The 18805-nt window shown below is 57.2% G+C and overlaps 1 protein-coding gene across 3 annotated transcripts in view; it reads right to left on the reverse strand.

The window, feature by feature from the left end:
* Positions 1-5544: 5544 nt before the first annotated feature.
* MGLL (monoglyceride lipase) overlaps positions 5545-18805 on the reverse strand; it is a 104636-nt gene continuing 91375 nt past the window's right edge. For all 3 annotated transcript variants that reach the window (XM_057554551.1, XM_007179192.2, XM_007179191.2), the window contains exons 7-8: positions 10387-10602; positions 5545-8268 (exon numbers count right to left, since the gene is read on the reverse strand). In XM_057554551.1, the coding sequence (XP_057410534.1) occupies positions 8143-8268; positions 10387-10602 (342 nt within the window). In that variant the 3' untranslated portion in view covers positions 5545-8142. The remainder of the gene's footprint in view (positions 8269-10386; positions 10603-18805) is intronic.

The following is an 18805-nucleotide window of genomic DNA, read 5'->3' on the forward strand; positions in this document are numbered from 1 at the left end:
ATCTACCCCGAGCCCCTCGGACACGCCCCCTCCTGCTCACCTCCTGCTCTCCCCCGCTGGGCCGGCCTGGTGCTCCATCGTCCCTCTTCCTATCCCACCAAGATGAGGCAAGCTGTGTCACCCCGTCCTGGATCTGGGGGCAGCCCCAAGGCCATGGGGCACCTGCCGCGTGATGGCCCTCAGCAGGAGTCTGTGCTCCGTGGGTGCTCCCAGGAGGCAGGAACAGCCCAGAGAGGAGGACACTGCCCACTGCCCACGGTCAACCCCTTGAGGCTCGGGCTGTAGAAGGAGTGCGGGCCTCGGGGAGGGGGCCGTCCTCCAGGTCTGCATGCCACCCGGGGGGGGGCCTCTGCACAGGGGACGGCCAGCTCTGGCCACCCCATGGGACCTATCCCAAAATGATCAAAAATTTCATCAGAAGTCACCTCAGGAGAGCAGCTCACCGCCCCTCACGAGTACACCAACATCACAACCGCCTGCAGAACAACCATCCATGGAGAAGACCAAACCCTACCAGAAAAGATCTTCTACGGCTAAAGACATAAAGAAGGAACGACGACGAGACGAGACAGTACGAGTCCCTTACCCCCAGGTGGGCGACCCACACGCTGGAGAATAATGACCCTGCAGAGGTTCACCCCGAGGAGTGAGAGCTCTGAGCCCCACGTCGGGCTCCCCAGCCCGGGGGTCCGGCGCCGGGAGCCCCCAGAGCCTCTGGCTGCGAAGACAGCGGGGCTTGACTGCAGGGGCCTCACAGGACGGGGGAGCAGAGACCCCACTCCTAAAGGGCCGCACAAAACCTCACACGCACCAGGACCCAGGGCAGAAGCAGTAAGTTGATGGGAGCCTGGGCCAGACCTACCTGCTGTTCTTGGAGGGTCTCCTGCAGAGGTGGGGGGCGGCTGAGGCTCACCCTGGGGACACAGACGCCGGTGGCAGATACACTGGGGGACATTCGGCCCCGTGAACACAGCTGCTGCTGCTACTGGGCTGATATCTTGGCCTGTGAGCGCCAAGACCAAGCACCACCCAGCAGCCTGCAGGCCCAGTGCTGGGAGCCTTGGGCCAAACAGCCCCCTGGGCGGGGACAGAGCCCCACCCGTCAGCTGACAGGCTGCCTTGGGACCTGCTGAGCTCACAGCCACCTGGGACTCGGCCCTGCCCACCAGACGGGCGAGGCGCAGCTCCACCCACCAGTGGGCAGGCACCGGCCCTGCCCTCCAGGGAGCCTGCTCAGGCCGCTGGACCAGCCTTGCCCAGCAGGGGGCAGACACCAGACCAAGAAAACCACAGCCCTAAAACTGGACGACTATATGTAAAACAATGAAATTACAGCAAGTCCCCTACATACAAACCTTCAAGTTGCGAACGAAACGTGCGGTCCATCAATGTCAGGCATGAGTGACACTGCAGCTTGCCCTCCGTCTCCTACTGCTGACGATCCTTCAGCTCTACCATCTCCCACCTCCTCTCCCTCCTCCAATCAGTAACTCTTCTTCCCTGTTCACTTGATGCCAGCCCTTGTATCCCAGCTGTTGCACTACTGTACTTTTCAAGGTACTGTATTGTAAGATTAAAAATGTTTTATTGGGGCTTCCCTGGTGGCGCAGTGGTTGAGAGTCTGCCTGCCAATGCAGGGGACACGGGTTCGAGCCCTGGTCTGGGAAGATCCCACATGCCGCGGAGCAACTAGGCCCGTGAGCCACAATTACTGTGCCTGCGCGTCTGGAGCCTGTGCTCTGCAACAAGAGAGGCCGCGATAGTGAGTGGCCCCCGCTTGCCACAACTAGAGAAAGCTCTCACACAGAAATGAAGACCCAACACAGCCATAAAAATAAAAAAAATTTAAAAAAATGTTTTATTTTTTGTGTTTATGTATTATTTGTGTGAAAAGCATTATAAACCTATTACAGTACAGTACTACATAGCCCACTGTGTTAGTTGGGTACCTAGGCTAACTTTGTTGGACTTACAAACAAACTGGACTTACGAATGCACTCTCAGAACAGAACTCATTCCTATGTAGGGGACTTACTTTAGAACATCCTCTAACACCATACACAAAAATACACAAAATAAACTCAAAATGGATTAAAGACCTAAATGTAAGGCTGGATACTATGAAACTCTTACAGGAAAACATAGGCAGAACACTCAATGACATAAATCGCAGCAAGATCTCTTGCAATCCACCTCCTAGAGTAATAGAAATAAAAACAAAAGTAAACAAATGGGACCTAAATAAACTTAAAAGCTTTTGCACAGCAAAGGAAACCATAAACAAAATGAAAAGACAACCCACAGAATGTGAGAAAATACTGGCAAACAAAGCAACTGACGGGATTAATCTCCAAAATATACCAGCTCATGCAGTTCAATATCAAAAAACCAAACAACCCCATCGAAAAATGGGCAAATGACCTAGGTAGATATTTCTCCAAAGAAGACATACAGATGGCCAAGAGGCACATGAAAAGATGCTCAACATCGCTAATTATTAGAGAAATGCAAATCAGAACTACAATGAGGTATCACTTCACACCCGTCAGAATGGCCATCATCAAAAAGTAGGAACAGGGCTTCCCTGGTGGCGCAGTGGTTGAGAATCCTGCCTGCCAATGCAGGGGACACGGGTTCGAGCCCTGGTCTGGGAAGATCCCACATGCCGCGGAGCAAATGGGCCCGTGAGCCACAATTACTGAGCCTGCACGTCTGGAGCCTGTGCTCCGCAACAAGAGAGGCCGCTACAGTGAGAGGCCCGTGCACCATGATGAAGAGTGGCCCCCACTTGCCACAACTAGAGAAAGCCCTCGCACAGAAACGAAGACCCAACACAGCCATAAATGAATGAATAAATAAATGAATAAAAAAAAAAAAAAAAGTAGGAACAATAAATGCTGGAGAGGGTGTGGAGAAAAAGGAACCCTCCTACACTGTTGGTGGGAATGTAAATTGACATAGCCACTATGGAGAACAGTATGGAGACTCCTTAAAAAACTAAAAATAGAACTACCATATGACCCAGCAATCCCACTCTTGGGCATATATCTGGAGAAAACTGTGATTTGAAAAGATACATGCACCCCAGTGTTCACTGCAGCACTGTTTACAATAGCCAGAACATGGTAACAACCTAAATGTCCATCGACAGAGGAATGGATAAAGAAGATGTGGTACATATATGCCATGGAATATTGCTCAGACATAAAAAAGAATGAAATAATGCCATCTGCAGCAACATGGATGGACCCAGAGATTATCATACTAAGTAAATCAGACAGAGAAAGACAAATACCATATGATATCACTTACGTGTGAAATCTAAAAAAAAAAAAAAAAAGATACAAATGAACTTATTTACAAAACACACACACAGACTTAGAAAACAAACGTACGGTTACCAAAGGGGAAACGTGGGGGCAGAGGAGAGATAAATTAAGAGTTTGGGATTAACATATACACACTACTATATATATAATAGATAATCAACAAGGACCTACTGTATAGCACAAGGAACTCTACTCAATATTCTGTAATAACCTATGTGGGAAAAGAATCTGAGAAACAGTGTATATATGTATATGTATAACTGAATCACTTAGCTGTACACCTAAAACTAACACAACATTATAAATCAACTATACTCCAATATAAAATAAAAATTAAATTTAAAAAAAAGAAAAGAAAAGAAAACCACAGTCCTACAGCTTGTGGACCCAGCACGCCCAGAGCAGGCCAGATCCGCCCTGGGACCAGCTGGGCCCCGGCCCTGCCCATTAGCAGGTCACCGCAAGCTTCAGGACACCCTGGACCCCAGACCCAACTGTGTCAGGAACCGGCCCCCGCCCACCAGCCATCCAACACCAGCTCTGGGACCCCTGGGCCCTGCAGCCAGACGCCAGGACCCGGCTCCTCCTGCCAGTAGACCGGCACTAACCCCAGGACCTGGCTTCACCCGCCAGTGGGTGGGCAACATCCCAGGGTCTTCTGGACCCCGACTCTGCCCACCAGTGAGCCAGCACTAGCCTGGGGTCCCCTAGGATTCCACAACCCGCCACCTCGTGACCAGATCCCACTAACCAGCAGCCAGCGGCATCCACACGAGGCAAGGCCTGGCAACCAGCCAGGCCAGGGGCTGACCCGGCCCACCAGACGCCCCACGTAGTCAGCCCCCTGCCACAGAAGGGCTCACGCAGCCCTCTTGGGGGCACCCCTAGAGCATGTAGCTTGGGTGACGAGAGGAGAGAGCACCGCTGGGACAACACAGGACGTCTCCTACAGAGGCCCCCTCTCCAAGGTCGAGAAATGTAACTAACAGACATAAAATACAAATAGCAACTCAGACAAACCGAGGGGGCAAAGGAACATGTTCCAGACGAAGGAAAAGATAAAGCCCAGAAGAAGAACTAAGTGACGTGGAGACAGGCGACCTGCCCAAGGAAGAGTCCAGAGCAGTAATCATAAGGATGGTCCAAGAACTCGGGAGGAGAACGGTGCCCAGAAAGATTGAGGATTTCAAGCCAGCAACAGCAGAGCATTAAACCCAAGGGGGCCCTTGGAGGTGTGGCCTGGGTGAGGGCACGGGCGCCCACCAAGAAGTGGGCCCTGTGCCTATAACCCCAGTTCCAGGCTCCAGCCTGGCCCAGAGAGAGCCCTGGTCCCCCAACCCCTCCCTGCCTGGACAGATATTTACCAGGGACCCCTGGAAACCACACAGAGGTCTGACGCGAGGACCCAGCTCCCGCAGCTCAGCTCCGGTGGGACAGGGCTACCGAGGGTCCACAGAACGCGGCCGAGTCAGACGGCAGTGGCTGTGCTGCAGGAGGGGCGGCGGGGGCCAGGGAGTGGGTAGCTCCACACAGGGTGGTGGGAAGGCTCCACAGAGAGGCTGGCGTGTGGCCACAGGCCCAGGGCCTGCAGGCTTGGGAGGGCCGTGGCCGCCTCTGCATGAGATGGGACCACGAGGGCTGGAGTGGGAAGGGCCACCCCCTGACTCGTTGAACACCCGCTCTGGCCGCTATGTGGGAAAAGACCAATGGGACACAAGCGGGGAGATGGGGCACCCAGAGGAGGCTGCTGTGGCCACCGGCAGGAGGGGACAGTGACAGCCCTGGGGCCAGTGCGGCCAGAGGGAGATGGTCCGCCTGGACAGACAGGCAGCCGACAGCCTCCGCTTCTGGGTCAGGCGCAGGGGGGACGGGGGGAGAGGTGCAGGCACCCGCCCGAGCTGGGGTCTCCTGCGCTCAGGTGGGCGAGGCAGAGGTGCAGCCACGTGGGGGGAGATCAGAACTTGCTTCTAAATCGTCAGAAGTTATGTGGGACTGCGGAGGAGGGTCAGCCGTGGAGCCCTGAACTGGGGCGGCCCGGCCCCTGGTGGCGGCGGCGGCGGCCGAGTCTGCACGAGAAAGCTGGCGTGCAGTCCACTCCGCATGCTGGGGTGTATCGGGGGACCGGCCCAGACCCCCAGTGCAGCCTCGCAAAGGGCCGCTGGTCCCTCTGCAAGGGACGTTGCAGTCAGATCACACAGACAGGCAGACGACACCATCAGAAAACATGTGGTTTATTAGGGTTAGCTGTGGCAGACGTTGATCCTGTAATAGTTCTAGACTGATACACGGGTCCCCACTAACAGCTTACGTGTAGGGAGATGGCTGAGCTGCAGCAATGACAATAACCAGTAAATTGCTTGGAAAAATCACTGCGATCCTAACAGGGTGATGTCAGCAGTTGGTGAAGGAAAGAGCAGGAGGGTGGGGCCCTGCAGGGGGTTTCCAGAGCATCTTTCAGAGCTCTCATCACAAGCCCCAGGGCCCCCAAGAGCCAAGGGGAAGCTGGGGTCACCACCCCCCATCCCGGCAAAGGAACGGGCCCTGGCGGGGTTGGGACCTCCAGTGGCTGCGGGTGGCATCTTTTCCTAGAGATTTTTTCAGGCATGAAACCACTTCGTGTGGCCCAGCACGGCCTCTGAGTTACAGGGCGGCACCGAGTTCACAGGCGTGCTTGGGCCCAGTGTCCCGAGTAATAGGTCCGTCCTCCCAGGCGTGGTTTGGATAGGCTGCATGTCCAGGGCCCCTCTGTGACCTCTGTCCTCCTGTCACCTCGAGGCCAGGCCATGTGTGACCTCGCTTCCTTTCCAAACCCAGCTCCCCTGCACCACGGCGATGGCATGGCGGTGGCGCTCCAGGTATCGGCACGGAGCCGCCAACATGGAGGGTGAGCCCAGTTCAAGACTTGCTCAGTGCAGCAAGGACGGGAGGGCGCTCCCCGGGGGCCTCCAGACGCTGCTACCTGCACCCCTGACTCAGCAGGTGGGCGTGCCCTGTGCCCCCTCCCAGATGAGGAAACAGTCCTGGTTTCAAATAACTTTTTTCTTTTAAATGCAGGCGATTCTTTAACCAGATCTGTAAAGGTGACTGAATATGCCTCTATAAGAGCTTTCAAATAAATTCATGCATCGAAAGATTACTGGTCAAACCACGTGCCTGGTATTTAATTTGGGATATGGCCTTGCCATGGCATGCTTCTGGGGGGGGCGAGGGGCGGGCTGTGACCTGCGGGGTGGGACGGCTGGGTGTCTGGGGTTTGTGGGTGGAGTTTCTGCCGTTCCTTAGCCCGAGAGCAGGAACTTTCTCACTGCTGCCCAGCTGGGCAGGTGGGGCCGACCTCTCTCTGCATTTTCTACGTTTTTCTCCTCCAAAGAGAAGCCAGAGAAATAAGATGTGGTGATGAAGCCGCTCTCTGTGGGGACCCAGGTGCCGTTCCCCGGGGATGGGTGCCTGGGTGCCTCTCCCTCCCAAGGGGCAGGGGCAGCAGGACACACACCAAGGCCCCCGCCCGCTGACCGTCGCTGGGGGTGAGCAGCTCGGGGGCCCTTGGAGGTGGACCCAGAACCAGACCCGGAAGAACCGGGCACACGTGGGGCATCAGCTCCCACCACTGGAGGAGGAGGAGGAGGAGGAGGAGGAGGAGGAGGAGTGGGGAGCCCTAGCCCCCAGCCTCCGCGTCAGGCAGGGAAGCCCTGGGGTGGCGGGACCGCACCTCCCCCAGCGCTCCACGCCCCGGCGGCTCCATCCCCACCACGGCGACATCTGCAGGTGGGGCCTCAAGACCTGACGGCGAGTCCCATTTCAAAGTCAAAGTACCCCCTGGGTGGGTGGTGACCCCGTTTACCTCTGGCGCAATTGAGGGCCAAGGGGTGGCGGGCCGTGGGTTTGGCACCGAGAAAGGCAGCGGGGCTGCTGTGGCCTCAGGCCTGCAGCCGTGGGCAGGGCCACCGCGTGGGGAGCTTCTCCGGCCACCAGAGGTAGCTGTGCTGCCAGCACCGAGGCTCCCAGGGAGGCTGTGGCCCGGCAGGCCTGTCCCGCACGGGGCTCCTAGGCCCGCCCCCCGGGGCTGTACAGGGGAGTCAGGCACCCACGCCTTCAAGCCCCCTGGTTCCCACCCCCCACCCGGCTCTGCTTCAGAACAGACGCTATACACACGAGCCATTCCATCTCCAACACAAGCGCCCTCTGAGCCCCAGGTAACACTAGGCAGCGACGAGCAGCTGCCCTGACGTGCCCCGCGGAGGGAAGGGGGCGAGGGTGCCCCTTCTGGGCCGAGCCCCACCTGCCCCACAGCCCACCCCGGGCTCCCGGCGGACAAGGAGCTAACGCAGGTCACGGGTGGACACGTGCCGAGGAAGTGCAGGCATGTTCTGGGCCGCGGCGGCACAAGAGTCTGCCGGGGAAGTGGATGCCGCCCCGCACCCGGCGGCCAGAGGGGGGCCCCAGTCGAGGCCGTGAGGGCGGAGCGCAGGGTGGCGGGAGGGGACCCCTCCAGTTATTGCAGTGGGGTCCTGGGACCCTGCGGAGCGGGAGAGGCGGGGCAGGGCTCTGCGGCCTAAGGCCTTCCAGCACATTCTCTGGGAAGTGTTGTGACCTCCTATTTTTGCATAAAGTGTCCACCACTTAAGGCAGATCCAGTGGCGGACGGCCTGATGTGCGACAAGATTGTCTTTTTTCTTTTTTTTAGTAAATTGTGCTAGGGATTCCTCCAATTTGTGATTTTTGTTTGTTTGTTGGCAAGCCACATCTAAGAAGCCAGCTCCTGCCCTTCCTCTGCCTGCTTCCCCGACCGTGGCCCGACGGCTGGCCAGGGCACTCAGGGCGGGGACCCCGTTCCTGCCGCCGCTGTCCTTTGAGAGACCCACGTGTTTATCTCACGGAAGACGGAGCTGGTCACTTCGGGAAGCTCTTTGTGGAGGACGTGGTAGGCACCTTCGTAAATCTGCAATTAGGAAAGACAGGAAGTCACGGCTACCGCGAGTGACACGTGCGGGCAAGGCGGCCGGGCAGCGGATGGAGAGGACCCCCTCTCCACGCACCCACGCCTGGTCAGCAGGTGGTGCTGCAAACAGCTGCAAAGGTCCCAGCATGTTCACCAGATCCTTTCTTAAACCACTGCCCTCTCCACGCCACTCCCCCTCCAGCCTTGCCCCACCTGCGCCTCCTCTCCTCCCTGTGGGACCCCAGCCTGCCCCGGCTGACCCTCACTCCCACCCGCCCACGGCGGTGGTCCTGGCACCAGCTCCACGGCCCTCGCGTCGCCGTGGCCGGGGATCACTTTCACTCTCGTAGGATTTGGCTTCTTAGCGTCATTCAAAAGCTGACCAGGGTAACCTTCTAGAAACACCTTCCTCCGTGGTTCCCACAGCTCTCCACCCTCCTGGTCTTCTTCCCGCCTGTTGGTCAAGACTGCAGCATGCCGCCCTCCTGAGCTGCAGGCTGGTGCGGCCGAGGCGGGGTCGGGCCTCTTTCCCCCTCTCCCCAGGAGCCCCGTCCAGGCCCCTGGCTGTAAAAACCACCCATGTGCTGATGACTCAGAATCTGTATCTCCAGCCAGACCTCCCCTGAACTCTCCATGTGTATAACCACCTGCCTTCTTGCCATTTCAGCGATTTCTAACAGCTATCTCCAAGTTTTCTTTTTTTTAAGCTGTAGTACAAATCATATAACATGAAATTCACCATCTTAACCACTTTCGAGTGTACGGCTCAGTGGTGTTAAGTATCTCTGCACGCGGTGCAATATCCTCACCCTGCACAACTGAACCCTGGCCCCGTTACAGCGCCCTCCTCCATGCCCTCCTCCCAGCCCCTGGAAACACCGCCCTACTTTTTTCTTTTTTTCGGCTGCACCAGTCGGCTTGCAAGATCTTAGTTCCCTGACCAGGGCCCCGGCAGTGAAAGTGCGGAGTCCTAACCATTGGACCGCCAGGGAAGTCCCTCTACTTTCTATTTCTGTGAGCTCTGACTACTTTGCATATGTCATGTGCGTGGAATCACGCACTATTTGGCCTTCTGTGACCGGCTCATTTCGCTGAGCACAGCCTCCTCCAGGCTCATCCGTGTGGCAGCAGGTGTCAGAACTTCCCCCTTTTCAAGGTTGGAAAACACCCCCTTGCCTGGACGGACCACCTCCCCTCAGTGGGCACTGGGGCTGCATCCACCTCTTGGCCGCCGTGAACATGGGGTGGAAATATCTCTTCGAGACCCTGATTTCAATTCTTTTTCTGAATTTCAACTCTCTCTCGGGTGTGCCAACGTGGGACTTGCGGCTGGGACCGTCTCCCGCCGTGATGGGAGTGGCTTTCCTTCCCCTCCTTCCTCCTGCTGTTTGTCCGGGCCTCCCTCTGGCAGGGGTGTTGGGCCAGGGGCTGCTGCTCCTAGCCGCGACGGGGGGGCGCTGGACAGTGCGGACACGTGAGAGCCTTTGTAGCACAGCGCGCTGGGGCAAGCGGTGCAGCGGGCTCGGGGCAGAGAGCTGAGCGCCAGTGCCGGCCCCCACGCAGCAGGTGTGGCACCTGCGGGGAGCAGCCCGCGCTCCCTACAACCTAGCGGGAGGTGGCCCTCGACCGGGGCGTCCACTCGGCCGTGCCCAAGCTGGGGCGGCGCTGTCCAGGGACACGTCTGTTCGCGCGTGTGCCCTGGGGCGGCGGTCTGCCCAGCCGACCACGCAGAGCCACCTTCAGGCTCCGCTGCCACTTGGCAGGGACACAGCCGGTGCACCTGCTCTCTCCCCATCCTCCAGCCAGGGGTCTTCCCGGTTCAGCCAGACACTCGGGAACTGCTCCACCCGAAACAGCATTTTCCGTCCTGTCGTGCCTGACACGCCTAACGCTCTCTGAGGAAGACGACCTTTTCTGCCCGGAGGCCAGTTGCGGTTCTTTCCTTGACCGGATGAACGATCAGCTAATGACTCTCGAGCTCCCACGGAATCAACAGACACCTCGTGCTCCTGGGACGTGCCTCCCCGGGGGCCAGGCCAGCCCTAAACCAAGGGTTCGGGCAGGCGCCCTAGAGGGGCGCCACTCTCCCCGCCCCAGGGACGTGGGGCGGCTGCTCACCTTGAGCGTCTTGTCCTGGCTCTTGGCGGACTCCATGAGCAGGTAGGCGCCCCTGCTGTCACACAGGCGGTCGGCAGAGCCCTGCAGCAGCAGGAAGGGCAAGGTCAGCCTGGGCAGCGCCCGCTCCACCCTCGAGACGGCGTTGAGCAGCTGGATGCCGAAGCACACCTTCAGCCCCGCCCGGCAGATGAGGGGGTCCGTGTTGTAGATGGCCACCTGCGGGAGGGGAGACAGGAGCCCGTCGGTCCCTCGCAGCCCCTCCCGCTCGGCTCTGAAGAGCCGACCCCGCCAGCGGGCCCGGGGTGGGGACCCCCAGTCAGCCCGGCCGCGCTGCCCCTGCTTCCAGCCTACTCTGTGGCCCCCCCTCCGCACCTGTGCCCCGGGACGGTTTCAGCATCAGTCTGGGGGGTTCTTTCACGTGAGCAGCATCGTATGTTCGCTCTGATGATTTCACACAGGGATAGCTCAGAAGATGTTTTGGTGTCAGTCTGAGTGGATTCTGTTTTCTCTGAGTCTGTCTGTCCTGACACAGCGTCCCCTGGTTGAAGAGGGTGAGGGGCACCCACGACGGCCGGGTCACAGGGCTGTCTGTGCAGGAACGAGGCCCGGGAAGGGCTTGGGCAGGACACCCCTGCGGGCTTCAGGACGTGGATCCAGCGGGCTGCCTGCCGGCCTGAGAGGCAGGTCTGCTGTCCCCCTGCGCCTGTGGACACGGCTGCCCCTCTGCCGGACGTGCACAGCGGCCGGGCCCGCCCTCCTCAGCCATCAGCCTGCGGGGACCTCCTCTGACACCGGCCCCGCCTGCGGCTGAGAACCTGACCATGCCCTTTGTGGGGCTACCCGGGCCCCGTCCCCGGCTTCCCGGCTTCACTCCTCTTGCCCCGAGCGGACATTAAGTGGGCCTGCTTGCTGTGAGCTGAGACGGGACACATGCCCACAGAACTCTCCGGACCAGGTCGGGGCCATGACACCTCTGCCCTCAGCTCTCTTTCCAAGAGCTGCGTGGCGTCAGGAGGGGTGAGGGGACAGAGGGTCAGCTGCCCGCGAGGAGGCCTGAGTGTCCACGGTGTCTCCATCTGACTCTCGGGCGGGGGCCGCGTCTCCCCTGTGACGACCCCCCACGGGCCTCATCCAGGGTCCTGGATCCACCTGGAGAGGGACAGGCTGTCCCAGGTCCCCCCACCACCCCGATTCTTCCGGAGCAGGCGAGCCAGACCACTTGGGAAAAGCCACACGAGATGAATGAGCCCCTTCCTGCAGCCGAGATGGCGGGCCTCCCGCGGGGCCGGGCCACCAGTCTAGGGGCCGAGAACACGGGAGCGGCAGGGGCTCCTTCAGGGTCTGCAAGGAGGGCTGCTCGGGAAGAGGCCGCGGGGCCAGAGAGCCCTGGCTGCCGGGTGTCCCTGTGAACGAACGCCCAGGGCCAGGGCCCACGAGGCCACCTCCTTCCTGAGCGGCTTGGCGCCTGCCCTGCTGACCGGCCGTGAAGCCCCTCAGGGAGTCGGCTCCGGGTTAACTGCTCTGACAAGCCCAGGTGGCTTCCCGCTCTTGGCTCTTTTTCCATGTCTGGAGCACGTCGGCGCTGGGTACACAATGGCCCATTCTAGACCTGGGAGGAGCCGCCAGCTGTGTCGGGGAAAGGGCAGGCCCCCGTGCCAGCCACCACCGCACGGGGGGCAGAGGGGCTGCCGGGAAGGCAGGGCAGGGACCACCTCCTCTCAGGGAAACAGGCTCAGAAGCCCAAACCCTCCCCTAAGGTAACCAGCCCGGCCCAACCCCAGGGCCTTTGCTTTCTGAGGGCTTAAGACCTAAATCCACCAAAAGTTCTCCTAGTGGGGGAGGGTCGTGTCCTGTCCCCCAGGCAGGAGACGGACAGCGTTCTCCCTCCCAGCCCAGGCCAGGCCCAGAGCACCGGTCAGCAGCCTGAGCCCATTCAAAACCAAAGACCAAACGGTCGGTGCCCGAAGATCACTTACTGTGGGATTCCATCTCCACGACATTCTTAAAAGGACAAATCGGGGGCTTCCCTGGTGGCGCAGTGGTTAAGAATCCACCTGCCAGTGCAGGGGACACGGGCTCGAGCCCTGGTCCGGGAAGATCCCACATGCCGCGGAGCAACTAAGCCCGTGTGCCACAACTACTGAGCCAGCACTCTAGAGCCCTCGAGCCACAACTACTGAGCCTGTGTGCCACAACTACTGAAGCCCACGCGCCTAGAGCCCGTGCTCCGCAACAAGAGAAGCCACCGCAATGAGAAGCCCGCGCACCACAACGAAGAGTAGCCCCCGCTCGCCGCAACTAGAGAAAGCCCGCATGCAGCAACAAAGACCCGACACAGCCAAAAATAAGTAAAATAAATAAATTTATATTTTAAAAAAAAAGGACAAATCAGAGAAATGGAGACCAGACTAGTGGTGGTCAGGCTTGACGGCGTGGGGCTACAAGATGGCAACATGGGGTCTTTGTGGGGACGGCCTGACTCACCCCCGAGGGTATCCTGGTCGCCATAACCCTGTGGTTTTGCAAGATGTCAGCTCTGGGGGAAACTGGGCCAGGCACACAGCCCCTCTGAGTTATTTCTCACAACTGCACGTGAATCAGAGGTCTCAAAGCACAAGTTTAGTTAAAAGCACAACAAGGACTCGGTCTCTGGCAATCTCTCTTGCCCCTCTGCCCCCCCATTTCTGGAGCACAGCCGTGAACACATCAGCTGGAGGCTGTGGACCCGGGTCCAAGCCAGGGCATCTTTGCTCCAGGTGACCAACCTCTGGGGGTGTGTCCACCGGCTGAAACGAGAAGTCCTTTCTCTTGGCGGGAAACCCTGTGAGGAAGACCACCCAGCCCTGATGTTTCCCAGCTGTGTGATGTGGGTAAGGCTCTTCTCTCTGGGATGCAGTTTGCTGATCTGTGAAATGGGGGTGATGGTGGTCATGCCCCGGAGGACACCGGGCGTCTGGATGGATGTGCACCCTGGGGCCCAGGCTGGGTCTGCCCCACAGCGAGGCTAATGCCGTGCGGCTGCCTGACCCCAGCGCGGGGCAGCGAGGTGGGGCATCAGGCTCCTCAGCCTGGGTTTCCCATCAAGGAAGGGTCCTCTCCCGAGCCCCAGCCTCTTCTGGCACCTTCCCTGTCCGGGGGTCTGAGGGCTCTCGGCAAGGTTGACTCGACAGCTGGGAACAAGCCAGCTGGGCTGCCTGCCTTTTGAAAAAGCTTTGCCCTGAAGCACAGGAAGCAACCCACAGTTGGGAGCGTTCTTAAACTTCTGGTTGAGCAAAATCCAGGAATCACCCACCCCCAGTCAGATCTCTTGACCTCTTTTTTGAAAAGCTGTTCTGGGATGGACTCAAAATTAGAGTTTTAATTAGAACAGTATTAGAAATAACTAGCCCTGAGCCCTCACCTCTATGCCAGGTGCCGTGCTGAGTGCTTTACATGTACTTGCTCCTTGAATCTCCGCAGGACCCCTTCACAGGAACTGTCATTATTATCCATTTTACACATGAGGAGACTGAGGCTCAGAGAGGCTGGGTGACTCACCCAACGTCACACAGCAAGTAAGGGACGGAGCCAGGATAAGAGCGAGGCAGTCGGGCCCCACCATCAGCATTCCCAACCTCTCACCACGCTGTGCTACATGTTTAGACAGGGGGAAGTCAAGGTGAGTCCTGTGGGCTCAAGCGGCCAGGGGGCGTGGAGTTGCAGGGAACCAGCATGCCTCAGACGAGAAACGGGTGCGTCCCTGGTGAGGACCATAGCGTGCTGCCGCCCCTCACGGCCTGCCACGGGGTGCGGGGGCCTCTGAGCACAGGCGAGTGCCCTGCCCACGTGATTTCACACTTCCCAGAGAAGCCCAGCCCAGCAGGCCTAACCTCCTGCGTTCTCTCCCAGGCACCTACAGACATGTCTGCAGCCGGTCTTCCTGACCCCCTTCCAGCCCATCCCCTCCCTCTGCCTACGGAGACCTCATCTGCCACTTGCTTCAGGGCCACCTGGGATTCCCATCTCCTTCCTCCACCGTTTCCATCTCTTTTCATCCATCCATCTTCACCCCAGGGAAATCAGACAGCCTTCCCCGGCACACTGGGGAGAGCAGGACAACTCTACCCAAGTATTCTCTGGAGCCAAAAACCTGTGGGAACCCGAACATGAACTGGCAGGTCTTTGCAGAGACCATGTCTTCGCCCTGCCTTTGTCTTGAAGGGCCGGACTGCTGCAGAGGGAGCCGGACAAGAGAAAACCTCTCCTAGGCCTCGCCTCTGGACTTCTTGTTGGAAAGCTCATGCTTTCCCCCTACCCCCGCCTCTTTGCCCGCTGTAAACAGACCCACGATGTGACCCCGAAGACAGGGCCTGGTCCAAAGCGCGAGTGACACAGTGTCTGTTGGCCTGACGTGCGGCCTGCAGGGTGGGGAGGGGACATAAGGGTCCTGCCTGATTCCACAGAGTCTCTCCAGCACGGCTGACTGAAGCAAGCCCTGTTTACCGAGGCCCAAGTTCCCGCTACGACCCCAACCCGGGGCAGGCGCCCCGCCCTGGGGGACTGAAATTCCTGAGCCAGACCAGAGGAGAGCCACCAGAAATAAGGACCTGCAGTTCCACTTTGGATAGAAAGAGGACTAATCGGGATTAGCCTACATGTATAAACTGCCACTGATCAAGGGCATGTGAATTACCGAACATCTTTTCCCGAGAAGTACTTTTTGCTACTAAAGCTTGAACTCCTGTTCATCCTTGTATCTGCTTTTTGAGCCCGGAGGTGGGCCGGCAGGTCAGGCCCTGGGCAGGTGGGTGCAGGCGGTTTGCACAAACCCACCACAGGGCACTGGAACCAGAAATGATGCAGAGGGTCACCTTGCTTGTGCCTTGGGAGTGGAGGTCCCTGCGGTGTGACCCTGGAACCAGACACAGGTCCTGAGTGGTCACAGAGGGAAGGGAAAAAGCAGACCCACGTTCTGCACCCAATCACACGGGCCACGGCCACCTTTTCACAGGCCAAGGGATTGAATAAATAATAAGAGAAACAAGAAAGAATCACTGGGGTCTTGCAGGACCATGTTCACAACTGCTGGTCACAAAACAGCAAGATCGCGTGGCCTCATGTCTTGGAATCAAAAGTTGGTCACAAATGAGGAAATCAGAACATGGACCAGATGGTGAGAGGTAATGAAAGGAATGATGACAGGGAATTATTGTTACTTTTCCAAAGTGTGACGACAGAATGGGATGTGCGTGAATGTCCTTATTCTGGGTCCTTCCTCTTGGGCAGCACATGCTGAAGTACGACCACAGGGTCTGCAACTTACTTACTTTCAAAAGTTTCAGGGGACTTCCCTGGCGGGCCAGTGGGTAAGACTCCGCGCTCCCGATGCAGGGGGCCTGGGTTCGATCCCTGGTCGGGGAACCAGATCCCGCATGCATGCCACAACTAAGAGTTCACATGCCACAACTAAGAAGCCCGCATGCCGTGACTAAGAAGTCTGCATGCCGCAACGAAGATCCCTCGTACTGCAACTAAGACCCGGCGAAGCCAAAATCGATAAACAAACAAACATAAAAAAAAATTTCAGCCAAAACAATGCATCTACTTTATGCCATTGGATTTGGCAATAATTTCTTGAATATGACACCAAAAGCACAGGCAACAAAAGAAAAAAATAGATAAACTGGACTACCTTAAAATGAAAACCCTTTGTTCATCAAAGAACACTATCACAGAATGGGAGAAAACATTTACAAACCATATACCTGGATAAGGGTTATTAATATAAAGAACTCCTACAACTCAACAACAGCAAACCTGATTAAAAAATGGACAAAATACTTGAATAGACATTTCTCCAAAGAAGATATATCAATACAAATGGCCAATAAAGCATGTGAAAAGATGTTCAATATCACTAATCATTAGGGAAATGCATATCAAAACGATCTGGCAACCCCTCTTCTAAGTATAAACCCAAAAGAATTGAAAGCAGGGTTTTGAAAAGATACTTGCACACCCATGTTCAGGGCAGTGTTATTCACAAGGGCCAAGAAGCGGAAGCAACCCAGTGTCCGTTGAGGATGAATGAATTAACAAAACATGGTCTATACAGAGCATGGAATACTGTTCAGCCTTAAAAAGGAAGGAAATTCTGACACCTGCTACCACATGGATGAACCCTGAGAACATTATGCTCAGTGACATAAGCTGGTCATGAAAGGACGAACACTGTGAGGTCCCTCAGGAGTCAGATTCACGGGGTTGGGGGGGGGGGGCCCAGGGGCTGGGGGAGGGGCTGGGGAGCTGGTGTTCAGTGGGGAAGAGTTTCAGTTTGGGAAGATGAGAAAGTTCTGAAGATGACGGTGGTGACGGATGAACAATGTGAATGTATTTAATCCCACTGAGCTGTGCACTTAAAACTGGTTAAGATGGCAAATTTTATACTCTGTATATTTTACCACAATAAATCTTAAAATATTTAAAATATATGTCCATATTGATATTTCATATTTAAGCATAGATAAAGAAAGTATGGCAGAGTACTTCCAATCGGTGAATTATGGGGAGGAGTATACGGGTGTATGCTATACTACTATGGCGACTTTTCTGTAGATTTGAAATGTTCCACAATTAAAATTGGAGGGAAAGCTCCAATGTGAATTATGGAAATTGACCTCTCCTCTCCCCGCAGTCTTGGCTTTCATGTCACTTTTATCCCCTTGTCAGGAGCCACGCATCCCCTGGGCAGGTCTGGGGCAGGAGACCCCCGTGGTCAGACCGCACTGTCTGGGGCTCGTATCGGGCTTGGCCCGTATCCCAAAAGCCTTGGCCAGTCAGCTGCATCCTATCCGCACGTCAATGGGCCTCCAACCCTCATCTCCCGGCCTGCTGCGAGGTCCCCAGTGGCATCTCTGAGACTGTGGTGGGTGAGCCCTGCCCGGCCTGCAGCTGCTTTCTTGCTGGACCCGGGAAGGCACTTGGGAGAGAGGAGGAGCTCGGCCTGCAGGGCAAGGGGGTGCCTCGTTTTGTCTGGGGCCTGGCTGGCAGCTGGAACTGCCCCTGACAGTCTCTCCACAGAGGCCCTGGCTTTTCTGCTGCCATTACAGCCACTGACCTCAGGGACCCGCCTCTCTCGAGCTCAGAGCTGTTTCTGCCAGGGTCCCGGTGGAAGGAGGGCTGGGAGCAGGGGTAGATCAACAGACCCCTATGCTGGGCGCCGGCCTGAGCTAGGCCCGCTCACACGCTCCCCCGCCGGCCACCCCACACGGAGGCCCACGCCAAGAGATGTTCCCATGGCTCCTTTTTTTTTTTTTTTCTAAGGCGTTGGTAAATTATCAGCTGCCCGAAATAGACAAGTCTTCTGTGGCGATATGAGCTATGAATGATGGCGAGTCACAGAATAAGATCAGCTAAGCAAGCAGGTTATACTGGAAAGTAATAACCGGCTCTCAGAGGGGCTCCTGGGAGGCTGTGTCCTGGGGGCAGCATGGGAGGCTCAGCCTATCTTTAGCCTTGGTTACGATGAGTCAAACGCCTAGGCATGGCCGAGCTTTCCCAGAGCTGGCAGGAGCTTCCCAGGGCCACGGCAGGTGGCCTCCCAGCCGTGTGGGCAGAAGACATGCAGGCAACAGGGGAACAGTGGCCTGACCCCTGAGGTAGGCACACCGCAAATACTTGGGGGAGGGGGGGTCTGGAGCAGAGCCCACCACAGAAACGAAAGGGAGCAGAGCTGGCCCCTTCTCAGCTCCCTGGGTGCCCGGAACTCACCATATGGCTGGCAGGCATGAATGTAAACCAGCCAGGAGACGCTTGGAGGGCGTCCCAGCACAGTTACAGAGAACAGAGACTTGGTTCTAGAAGACAAACTGCCTCAATATATAAACAGTGGACGTTCCCAGCAGAAGACCTGGACACGGGGCCAGAGGACGGGGCTTGGAAGGGAAGCAGGGCACCTGCTTGTGAGCGGGCGGACGGTCACCGATGGTGCACAGGGGGCGTCAGGAGCTCCTCAGCACCTCCTCCTCACACCTCCCCCTCGGCGGCCTTGGCCGGAGAACTATTTAGAACATTCAAGGCTTTGCAGAGTGGGAGGGATTCATCACATTCCGAAAACCCGTGGTTGAGGGTGGAATGATTAGTACGTCAGTACAGTACGCCAATGTGCTGACTGGGGACTCTGTGTAGACAAACACAACAAAGGCCGAGCAGCCGCTTGCTTGTTCCCAGGATTTCAGTTCCAGGAGCACTTCAGAACTTAAGGCTCGAACATGAGAGACCTAGGCTCAAATCCTTACTTAGTAGCTGTGTGTCCCTGGATAAGTGACTTGCCCTCTCTGGGCCTAAGTTTCCCAAATGCAAATACTGATATTAAGACTGACTTCCCGGAGCTGTGGACGGGGAGACGGAGGGCCGCGACACAGTGCACCGGGTGGTGTTG

Source organism: Balaenoptera acutorostrata, chromosome 10, assembly GCF_949987535.1.
Source record: "Balaenoptera acutorostrata chromosome 10, mBalAcu1.1, whole genome shotgun sequence".
Classification (NCBI taxonomy): domain Eukaryota; kingdom Metazoa; phylum Chordata; class Mammalia; order Artiodactyla; family Balaenopteridae; genus Balaenoptera; species Balaenoptera acutorostrata.